This window comes from Myxocyprinus asiaticus, chromosome 14 (genome assembly GCF_019703515.2).
Source record: "Myxocyprinus asiaticus isolate MX2 ecotype Aquarium Trade chromosome 14, UBuf_Myxa_2, whole genome shotgun sequence".
NCBI lineage: Eukaryota > Metazoa > Chordata > Actinopteri > Cypriniformes > Catostomidae > Myxocyprinus > Myxocyprinus asiaticus.
Genome location: NC_059357.1, coordinates 24,694,627 through 24,706,982, shown reverse-complemented (window position 1 = coordinate 24,706,982; position 12,356 = coordinate 24,694,627). Strand labels below are relative to the sequence as shown.

General features: G+C 39.2%; 1 protein-coding gene across 1 annotated transcript; it reads right to left on the bottom strand.

Moving 5' to 3' along the window:
* Positions 1-1,214: 1,214 nt before the first annotated feature.
* On the bottom strand, positions 1,215-5,157 carry LOC127451562 (cyclin-dependent kinase 5 activator 1-like). The gene is made up of 2 exons (XM_051716308.1): positions 4,533-5,157; positions 1,215-3,756 (listed from the first exon to the last, which is right to left on the bottom strand). The coding sequence occupies exon 2, from the start codon at positions 3,711-3,713 to the stop codon at positions 2,790-2,792; it is 924 nt and encodes a 307-aa protein (XP_051572268.1). The 5' UTR covers positions 3,714-3,756; positions 4,533-5,157; the 3' UTR covers positions 1,215-2,789.
* Positions 5,158-12,356: the final 7,199 nt, after the last annotated feature.

Here is a 12,356-nt window from a genome sequence, read left to right as displayed (position 1 = left end):
AAAAACTGCTGCACTTTTTATAGAGGCTTAACAAGATCCTCAGAAATCTATTCAAGCTCCTCTTTGCAAATTATTTTAATATTATACCTGTGAACTGCTTCATTTCAACATTGCTCCTTTGGAGTAAAGAAAGTCTCCCTCCTTCACTGTTCACTGTTGATCATCTTTAACAAAGGTAGTATATGAAAACTGCTATTGTCCTCAAGTCACATACTTAATCTGAATAGTGAGTAAACACAGTATATTGATAAAATGCTGATGAAAACATATCTGTCATTCATAGGAACAACAAGAGCACCTCATTCACAAGATGGTTACTGATTTTATCACATCTCATAGGCAAACCCATTTTCTATTAACGCTAGCTTGCAATGTTTATCACATTACTAAAACTGTAGACATTTCATATCAGCCATCCTCTTAAATATGTTATTTACTCTTATATCTCAGAAATGTGGGAGAGTCACATCAAAAATGCAGAAAAAGAGGATTAAAATGAAATTGTGGATTAAAACAAAACCCAAAAAACTCTAAAGAAATGGTAAAATAAGCATTTAAACTTCATTGGCTTGAATATAGTCATACATTTTCTAAATGCTTTCTTTTACAATTGATTGACTTAAAACTATAGCAGAACCCTTGTCATACTTTGATAACAATGCTTAAAGGGATAGTTCACCCAAAAATGTAAATTATCTCATCATTTACTCACCCTCATACCATCCCAGATGTGTATGACTTTCTTCAGCTGAACACAAACTAAGATTGTTAGAAGAATTACTCAACTCTGTAGGTCCTGACAATGCAAGTGAATGGGTACCAAAATTGTGAAGCTCCAAAAGGACATAAAGGAAGCATAAAAGTAATATATAAGACTCTAGTGGTTAAATCAATATTTAAGTCCTTTTTTACTATCAATCTCCAATTTCAAATTTTTCTTCTTTTGTTTTTGACGATTCACATTCTTCAAGCATATAGCCACCTACTGGCCAGGGACGAGAATTTTATAGTAATAAAGGACTTAAATATTGTCTGTTTCTCACCCACACCTATCATATCACTTCTGAAGATATGGATTAAACCACTGGAGTCATATGGATTACTTTTATGCTGCCTTTATGTGCTTTTTGGACCTTCAAAATTGTAATCACTATTCACTTGCATTGTAAGGACCTACAGAGCTGAGATATTCTTCTAAAAGTCTTCGTTTGTGTACAGCAGAAGAAAGAAAGTCATACACACCAGGGATGGCATGAGGGTGAGTAAATGATGATATAATTTTTATTTTTGAGTGAACTATCCCTTTAATTGTGCTTTGCAAATGACAATGCCTTTTAGAATGTATTTTCTCTGATACTGTATGTACTCTAGGGCTTGAATAATCTCAGAGTAGGGCTTTGATTTCATGTTTGTATAACTATGAAAATAATGAAAGGAAACAAAGTAATGACTTTTAATTTCTTTTTTTAACAAAATACTCGTGACATTGTATGTCTTCTGAAAGATTTTCCATTATGTCCCTTCCCTTTCACTCCTTCAAAAATATAATTTTCATAATGAGAAGTCTACAAAAGCTTTGTGTACATTGGGTTCCTTTACTGACCAACTTTACATGACCTTATGGCACATTAGTTTGGAACCCTGTCCAAAATAACTTTGTGACCATCAAATCATAACGACAAAAAAGCTCTTTAAAGAGTGTGTGGTTGGTCGAAGAAGCATGCATTAACACCCATATATGAACATACAGTACTTGCTGTTGAAATTACATAAAATATCTACCTTTCCATTGATTTGTTCCCATTAGAGATCTTCGGTTCTTTTTATGAAGACAATAGGTAGTGTAACAAGGAAAACATGACAGATGAATTCTCCTTCTTGAGGTGAAAGATTCTGATGGAAGTGGTGCAGTCAATCATTTTAACTCCATTACAAGAAGCATCATAGATTTCCTCCTCTTCAATTGCCACTGTCATGTAGAATGACGTCATTAACAACTGATGTAGTCACTCACAACGGTTGGATAAAATATCTAATAAAATGGCCCTATATCTGCAGCAGTTTAAGACCCTGACCATCTTAAAGGCCACTAGGATATGCTTAACAAACATAACATGTCAAAAATGTGATGCCATGCAAATGACAGCACTTCAGTCGCCTAACCAGCAAAAGCAGCAGTTCATGGTCCTCACATTTCATTTGATCAATTACTCAGTAATATTCGCTGTGTTGGATTTATTTGAATGTAGAAATTGCAGTCCCCAGAAGATCAAACTAGTGCTGAGGTTAAGCTGAGTCTTTGGTTTGGTTACATTTTGAGACTGTTGCTAACTTGGCTCTACTGTCCCATTTTCAAACTGCTTAGTCTGTTGTGTGCATCATGGCAAGCATTTCCTTACTGTAAGAATACAGCACAAGTGTGGGCTCTTTAATTAATGGATTTCAGTCTTTATTGACAGTCAAGAAGCAATAATAAGACTGCTGCTCATGTTTGTGTATGGATGGAATCACTCGAGGAAAGATCGACATGCTGCACAGTTGGTCTGGGCATTCCTTGTCTATTGGCATAGTGATTAAGACACTGGTGTCCTGCATCTTGGTCAGACCATTAGGGTTTTGCAAAGCTGATCCAATCCCATTCATTGCTACAAATAAGCCTGAAAACTATGCTCCGAAGCTTCAATTTAGTAAAGTTTTTTTTTAATACTAATAATGACACTAAATAAATGTAAAAAAAAGAAAAAAATAATCTGTTTATTCACAACCCACCCCCCACTTCTATGGCACACTTATCGATCCAAGCCAATGAGCAACCGGCTCTCCTCCTCCTTTTGACACTCATTCTTAAGGTCAGAAAAAACTTGGGTGAAGTAGTGCGGATCAGAGTTGAGCTGAAGCATTTTGCTACTCATGCGGTTGATGATTGCCAGGCTGCGATTCCAGAAGCCATCCTTGTCTGTTTCCACCAGGAAGGGCTTGAGTGGGTAGGAAATCTCGTTTCCCATGTAGGAATAGGACAGGTAGAGGCAAGTGAGCAACTCAGCCTGCAACTCACGCTCGCTGGACACCTCGGCAGAAATGACCTCACGGCAGAGCATGTAGAGGAAGACGACGTTAGCTGGAGTAATAAAGCCCTGGTCCTGCCAGCCCTGCAGCAGAAGGGACCTGTCCACACTGCGGAGCCACAGTACTGGGTCGGCAGGAGAAAGGCGCTTCAGTCGGTAGCAGCGTCTGCACAGGAACTCACCAAGGCTCCTCAGGAGCTCGCTGGTGGAAGCCTGCACAATCACTCTTTTGGGTGTGCCCGCATTGGTGGCTTGGCCCATGGATCCAGTGATTGAGGTCCTCTTTGTAGTGGAGGCCACATTGACAGTCGTCTTTGATGTGGGTATGGAGCTCACTGCTGGTTCCTGGGTGAAGCCAGAAAGATTGGCACAGGACTGGGACTTCTTCAAGTTTTGGCTGTTGAGGGTGCCCACAGTCTCTTCATCTTGACTGTCACCAGATGCAAGTTTTTTCGAGCCTTTTCTCTTGGCCGATGCAGCCACAATGCGCTTCCATGGCAGGACATTGATGAGGGACTGGCGTTTCAGGCTCTTGTCCTTGGCATTTTTGCTGTTCTGCACAGCTGTATAATGTGTTAGAGGGGGTGGCATTTCATCAAAGAGGCCAGCCTTACGGTAGCTTGGGGAGACTGAGAGTACAGTTCCCATGTTGCCTTGGTTATTATAGGATCTGTAGATATGGAATCTGCCCCTAAAAAAACCAAATACAATTAATAGGAGAAAAATAATTACTGTTCCCCAACCGTAAGGTCGAAATAAGTAATGAGGCTGATAAAACCACCCTCACCATCACCATTTTAACTGAGCATACACTGCTACATACACACGTTTTCTGGTAGGCTATATAAAGATTCTGCAATCAAACCATTTTTTTTTTTTTTTTTTGTGACCATCACAATTTATCTCGTGCGTAAGAACCCTAAACTTAGCCCATGAAAGGTATGTACCAAGCAAATTATTTCTGAGACGTATGCAGAAAGATTTCGGTGTAAGTGAGCTGAACCGCTGGCACGCGTTACCGCAGGAAAGCAGAATATGCGAAAGCATCCATCTTAGCTTCAAAATGGAGGTCGCGAATGTAAACAGGTTCTTTGCATTTTGGTACTGATTTGTAAGAAAAATCTCCCTCAATGCGAGGGGATGTGGTGCCTTTTTTATTACAAAATTGAAGCTTCATAACGTTTATTAACTCACAATTTACTGAGCTAAAATATGTAGTGGGTCAACACGAGTCCTCCACAAAGGACAACATAAGTACCATTCAGACAAAATGAGCTACCATAAATTAAGATATTGCCTCCATTTCCCCATAAAAGCAGGCCCCTAATTGTTTAAAATGCGGACCTATAAAACAATTAGTTTTTTCACATTTTGAGAACCAGGTAAAAGCGAGTTTGTTTTTGAAATGGTGATCGTTTGATTAAAAACAAGTATATGACAATACACATAAAGTGTTAGTGTACTTACCAATCAGTACAGTCTTCCGCGCTGCTATAAACGTAGATATGGAGTATTGATAAATACAGAAATATCCGTCGATAAACACTTGATTTATCTATCTTTTTTTCTCGGCGTGTCGCACTGTGAAGCCAACGGGTTCGTCGTTGTCCAAGGTGCTGAAAATGGAACGTCAGCTATGTAATAATGCTTCGACGTAATAGCAACTATGCAGTCAATGAGTGTTCAGGATTCTCCGATTGCTAAGGTTATTTTCCAGATGCAAACCAAGTGTTCCCACATAAACCTTCACACAGTCCCCTTTATACATGACAATTCTTTTTTCTCCTCGAGCTTTACCTTTATCACAATAAATGTTGGGTCTGTTTCACGTCTGTCCGTCTGTGATTCCCTTGTTGAAATGCGCAGGCGGGTGACTACGGCGCTTTCAGCTAAACTATAACTGTAAATGCTTAATATCAAACGTTAAACAACAAATAAACGTCCCTGTCACAATTCCAGAAATAGATAACTATTCCTTAAGCAAAGTCAGGAGAAGAATTGCAGAAATGAGAGAGAAATTGGCGCTCGGTCATTGCTACACTGATACTGAATCTCAGAGATCGACGAGAGCAGCTGGGTGGGAGCTTGACAGTTGTTGAGCACCCTCTAGTTATCTGTCCATGGTGCTGTCCGTCCTTTGAGCTCTGAAATACTCCTCCTCGTACCAACATCTGCTATAGCGCTTCCTGTTTGGACATAAAAGGTAGACATTAAACTTTAAACACCCCGTCTTTACATTGCATGCAAGCAGCTGGCAGATTAGAGTCTTTAATCAAGAACCAGACAGTAGAAAGTTCAACACAACAATCAAGAAAGATTAATTTAAAACCTGATACAGCAGAATAGTCGCCGAGGCTTTGTAGACCTCAGTGGCGCATTGACATGAATGGGCGACCCCACCCCCCTCTGATTTCTCACTCACACCCACACACACACTGACACAATCTATAATGTTTATCCAATCATCCTAGACTTTCGACGTCTGACTTTCGACTTGTTTAAAAAACAACAATAGATTTCCTTAAACAGAGACTTGAATGGCCTAATTAGTCATCTGCACCCTTTTTATGTTACAGTAATACATTTAAGCTTACTCCATAATCAAGTCATTAATGAAAAAGTACTTCAGACCAAATGAAGATATAGGCTAAGGTAAAAAGACAGACATATAGCTACAGTGATATAGATTTACAGAAGTTCCCCAGTATGGGGATTGTTTGGGAATGAAATCATTGCCATTCATCAGAAATTGGATTTATAATTGTGTTTCGAGTTCCGTTTTGTATAGACAGACAGATAGACAAACAGACAGATAGATAGATAGATAGATAGATAGATAGATAGATAGATAGATAGATAGATAGATAGATAATAATATAAAAATATTTATTAAGCAGATCTACATTTCTACATAAGATCATGTGTCAGCCCCAACAAGATGCCAAATAGTTGTTACAACTTAAAAGGTGGTGTAGGTAACAAGAAATTCACAGTTTTATAAGTTAAATTAATTTTATTACAAAATAAATTAATCAAAGCAAGGACTAAACACCCTGATTGTGACTTTAAACAAGACACAGCTTTTAAAGCAAAACATCAATAAAAACACACATATAGCTAAAAAAATCAATTAATTTAAAAAAGATGATTTACAAATTATTTACATGTCCTCATAAGTTAGCACACTTTGACCAAACACACTTAAATAAATTAAAGAGCAAGAGATTGTGGGTATTGCCTTCAGCAACAGTGCTTTTCCAGTGGGCATGCTCAGTACTGTAGATGCAATAATATGAAGTTCATAGTGCTTAGCCTTACAAGGTTCCCACAGATTTTGACCCATGAATTTTCAAGACCTTTCCATGACATTAACAGATGTTTATGACTACTAGATAACATCCTTAAAGATATGATTTGAAAACACAGTTTTTTAATTCCCTGACATTTCCTGATTTTCCATGGTAGGGCCTGGTTTTATAGACTTATAACAGTAAAATTGAAGTTTCCATTTCACAGAGGTTCACAGCAAAAATTCCACTAAATGGACATTCCTATGCAGTTATTCTGCCACAAATGGCCTCATTAAGACTGAGCATCAGTGATCAAACTGAGCATGCTCAAAAGCCTGTAAGTTCTACAGCTTCCCCATCAAACTTGACATTGTTTGTGCTCACTGTTTAAAAATATAAGTTGCTCTGACTTAAATGTCATAAAAGTTGACTTTATTGATTGTTTGAAGTAATCTCCACTTTTCTTACATTAGCTATGTAATTTCTGCACCACTAGCGCCACCAAATGGAATTGCAAAAATACTCTTTGTTTTGATATCAGCTTTTTGAATATGCTCCCCATCTGCTGTTGGTCAAACAAAAAGATAGTCCCACCACCACCTCACGCATTGGTTGAGTCAGTGATGTTGTGTCTGGCTGGAGGGTTCTCTCAAAACAAACAGAGGAATTTTCATAGGGCTACAGAGACACAGTGCTTATGGTTTTCAAGAAAATTAATCTATGAATATTAATCTACTTATAGTTGTCTCTGCAGATTATGCTTGGATAAGAGAAAGTATTTGAACACAGAAAAAGTTATGTCAGATTTAAATGCGGACATAATACAATTAAGTTTTTCCACATTTAAAGAAGAATGTTAGCCTTATAGATTATTATTAAGGGGCAACCCAGTGACAGATTATGGCATGATGCAAGAAATCTCTCCAAAATGATTGCAGAACAGTTTACATACAACACCAAAGAGCCAGTTCTAAATGATTATTTCCGACCAAACCTTCTTCAGAATCTTATTGTAGAGCATTTCAGGATGTACTCCAAAAACCCGGAAGAGAATTAGCATTTTCGAGCTATGGGTTCCCTCTGGATTTTCTTATGGGTTTTTATAATGCCAGTTTTGGATTTGTGAGTAAAATTAGGTCTGTGGTAAACATTAGGACGACTTTAAAGGTGCACTAAGTAAGATTTTAGCAAGGATTTAGCTCGCTCTTACTCATCCCATCCGTCCCAGAAGTACTTTAGACTCTCAGTTTTAGACTCTATACCGACACCCATCATCCTGGAGTCCTGTTGCCTCACACCAAATGTGTTTGTTTATCTTCTGTTTTGTTACTTTTAGTCTGTGTTTTATCCCTCATATTACGCACATGAAGTTTCACGCGTTGTTGCGCGACGGACTGTGACCGGTCAGCCGTGAGCTCTCGGCCAGCTGAACACCGCTTTGTGCTCGCGCTTGGCTTTTGATGGTGCACTGCTTATCTGTGATCCATGCCATGAGAGCTGCAGGTGATAGCTTTTATTTATTCTGTTTGGACTGTCTGGTGGAGTACACTCCTGTTTATCAATACCATACCATCACTGGTACCATTGATGACCATTGCATGACACAGTCTCATGTGTTGTCAACATGGCAGCGCCCATGATGGGGCCACCCGCTCCATGAAAAAATAAACAGCTTTTATAGGGTTTATGATATGACTGGAGTCTTCATATTGTGACCAGATTCCTGCTTGTGGAAAACAGGACAGCCCCCTCCCAGCAAAAATGAAATTGACATATCCATACTTAGGCGCAGATCAATGCGAAGTAGGGTGCATCTGCATCTGTAACTGTTGTCACCTTGTACTTTTCACTGGCAGTGATTTTTCTCAGTGTGAGCTTGTCTTTCAAGAGTTTATCTTAAAATGCAGAGCAGTCCAGTCCAAAATTAAGATGTACAAAAAGCATTGCCTTCATGTCTGTTACACTGAGTCAAGATTTATCCAGTGTCCATGCTGCATTCATTTATGAACGCTCCACAGATGCAAATGTCCCAGGCAGGCCCCAGGCAGGCATAAAACAAACTCCACGACCTTGGCTAAGACTCCTAAGTTGATGGTCTTGCTCTCCAACTCACGAAAAACATATGTCCATCTCTCAGACATGGCTGTCTTGTTCATGTTCCACTCATTGATATGACAAGTGACAATGCTTTTTGCACAAACCCACTCATCAAAGAGCGTGGTTTCATCAATCAAACTGAGAGTGGGGATTCTGGAGTAGAAGTGTTCGAGGCTGCTCTGAATGTCTTTCCACTCTGGGATGTCTCTCAGTAGGGCCCACTCAAGTTTTTCTGTGTTCTCCAATGAGCGGCTCAAATTTTGGAGGTAATCCACCGATGCTGAATAAAAGTTTCTCACTGCACAATAGAAATCATCTGCTCGCATGTCACCTGCTTCAACCAGGGCATCCAACTGCTTTTAAATGTCAGAGGGTATGAATGATTCCTCCAGCCTTGCCTGCAAGTCTTTTCTCAGGTCATGAATGTGCAAAGCCACTTCTGTGGCTGATATGTGGTCTTGCTCTACTATCTCCAGTGCATGGTTAAAAGTGGCTGTTTGCTTGAGTGTGAAGCCAATCCAAAGTTTAGTGCAAGGATCGCTGAAAAAGTCTCTTCTTGAGAAAGAAAGTATGCACGCAGACCATCAAAAATGTGCAGTATACTTTCAAGAGCTGGACCAAGAGAGAGGAAATGTGTGTTGCCATGCTGCAGTAATTTCTGATAGTCCAGCTGCACAAAAGCAAGTACGACAGCTTCAGATTTGGTGCGGGCAGAAGAAAGTGTAGGATCATACAATTTCTTGATCAATTTCGCAGTACAGTCAGCCGACCGAAAACTATGGCCATGCATAACAGAATGATAAGCAAAAAGTCCTTCACTTGCATGCACCTTGCCAGATTCTGAACTTTGCTTCACAAAAAAATTGCTAACACTTGGTGTGGCACACTTACTTTAAGCAGCATCCACATGCTTTTTTGTATGAACATGCTGCGTGATGTCGGTGCGGCCTCCATGGGCGATGGAAATGCGAGCTCCACAAATCTCACACCTCACTTTACTAGGTTCTGTCTGTGACTCCTTTTTTTTAGAAATTTAAACTCTTTTTGAAGATCCTCATTAAATATACATCCACACTTCCTTGACATTTTTCCAGCCGCAATTTCATCTGTGTGCCCTTTCAGACTGGCTGTTCAATCAGTTCACTAACTGGACGTCTGTTGATAGGGGATTGTGATTGGATAGTTTAATCCAATCATGTACTACATATAACACTGTGATTTTATTGGTTTTACAAGCCGTATCCTTGGCTACCTTTGATTACAATACTCACATATCTGAGAAAGCAGCTTAGGCTAAATTTTAGGGGAGGGGAAATACGGGACTGTGAAGAGGAGGAGGGTGTGGCCGGGCCGTGAGGATGCATTCCCAGCGCTGAATTGTCCTAATCAGCCAGGAGGGGGATAAAGACGAGCCGGAGGCGCCAGTTCAAGAGAGAGAGAGACACACGCGGCCGCTGTGTGTGTGCGTGTCTGTGTGTTTTATGTTATGTTTCAGTTTCTTTATACCAATAAAAGTTTATGTTGACTGCTAAGCCAGTTCCCACCTCCTCCTTTCCCTTAAGCAGAGACTTTACCTGTTACAGGGACAAAACAAATTTTTTTCAGAATAAGTCGGGAAACTAGAAAAAGTGCTTAAATACGGGACTGTCCCGGGAAAAAACGGGGACGTCTGGTCACCCTAATTCTTCATCTCATATGAGTGTACATCATTTTCAACATATTTCAAAAAAATGCTATTCATGTCTTTATGTGTAAAACTTTTTTAATTAGCAAAAACTTAGTGCACCGTTACATATTTTCTCAATCGCTTTGGCTCATTTTTTGAAACAGTCTTAACATTCTCTAAACTGTAAATGCAATTTGTAAACTGTTTTATGGGACATCACAACTCTATTGCATGTCTGCAAAATGTAGTAACTCATCCAAAACATTTAATTCATGCTTCAAAACCTAGTTATTGTGCCAGTAAATTGGCCAATGCCACCAAAATTAAGTTTTTTTGTCATTGTGTGAGCTATACTTGTCAAAATGTTTAGATGTTTTTTCACCATGTCAGTCAACCTTGGAAATAATTGTTACATACAAATTTCATTTTTGTTCTTTTTTGTTGACACTGACTGCTTACTGTACTATAAAGAATGTCAGATTTGTCTAGTTGCTGTTGTGTATCACACTGACCTTTTGATACCAATTTCAACAGTAGGTAAAAGTTTACTGGGAAAAGTCAATACTGTACAATACTGTAGTACACAGAAAAAGGATATGCACATTTGTATGTATACAGTAAATGTAAGTTTTTAGCAATGTGTTACATGTTAACAGAAAATTTACATTTGCATGTCCATTTTTACACATTTCTTGCATGTAAAGTCATATATAGTGAACAGGAAATTGCCACAAAATGACACTGATGCAAAAAAAAAAAAAAAAAAAACGCAACAATGAAAAAACCTGTGGTAGTTCTGTAAAAAAAAAAAAAAAATTGTACCTCCCCACAGTAAGTAACACTACAAGTCCCCATCTTCTTGGTGGACATTCTGTCACTCTTGTTGGTCTGGCCAGAGATTTAGCAGACATCACAAACATTCCATGTCATAGATATTTATGAAATATACATGTATGACAGATTTTGATAATTGAATGGATCATTTTGCATGTGATGGCTCACACGATGAAAGAATGTTTAGAAGTTGTGAAAGTATGAAAATTTCACTGAAAATCAACTCATCAGTTTTGATCAGCAAGCCATATCAGCATGCCTGATCTTTTCTCAACCAAACTGACCCAGCTCTCCATGCCCACACCAATTTGTCGATGGATCACCAGCTTTCTGACAGATAGGCAGCAGCTAGGGGAAACTCTGCTGCAGCTGCTGACACAGTTCTACTCGGCCGTCATTGAGTCTGTCCTGTGTACACCTATAACTGTCTGGTTTGGTTCAGCCACCAAATCAGACAAGGAAATTACAATGGACAGTCAGGACTGCTGAGAAAATTATTGGTGCCCCCCCTGCCCACCCTTCAAGACCTGTATGTCTCCAGAGTGAGGAAACGTGCAGGTAGAATCACTCTGGACCCCACACACCCTGCCCACTCCCTCTTTGAACTGTTGCCCTCTGGCCGGCACTACAGAGCATTGAGCGCCAGAACATCCAGGCACAAGAACACTTTTTACCATCAGGCCATTTTCCTCATGAACAATTAAACTGCCTCAGGACTCCCCCATAGTGCAATAATGTACATATGTAAATTCCCATATTTAATTCAATAACTGTACACACCCCTACCTTGCACATACATTACCACTTGCACGTGTACATACGCCATTCTGTTATATGTCCTATTATTTGTATGTCTATTTAGACTCTAAACTTGTTTTATATTCTGTGTCTCACTGTAATGTTCTGTGTACAAAAATTCTTGTGTACGTGAGAACACTTGGCAATAAAGCTCATTCTGATTCTGATGTGCATTTAGTTATTGTGCAAATTGTAGACAATTGTACTTACTCTTTTGCACACATGTGCCAAAACATGTGCAGTTTGCTTAAATGAATAAGAAATTCAAATCTGGTGTGAACAAGAAACTATTTGTTCAGATATTTGAACATACTGTTTTGAAAAACATAATTAGCATTCAAGAAAAAAAAAAGCCAAAGCGATTGAGAAATACGGTAAGATACTTGGACGTTTTGTACTACAACATAAATTACACACAGTCATACCCCAAACGTGAATTTTTAAGAAGCCGTGTTTTTTGAAAAAGTATATTTTGCAATTATAGTATTTATTTATTTTGTCATAAGTGGTCCTCGATAAAGTCCTCCTGGAGTGAGTCACACCGCCTACTGCTGGCTCTATGAACTCAATCTCCCAGCGTGCCTCAGCGGCGCTTCCGGTAGCGTG

Excerpts from the sequence above, each read along its gene's own strand:
- LOC127451562 (XM_051716308.1), bottom strand. The coding sequence starts at position 3,713 with ATGGGAACTGTACTCTCAGTCTCCCCAAGCTACCGTAAGGCTGGCCTC.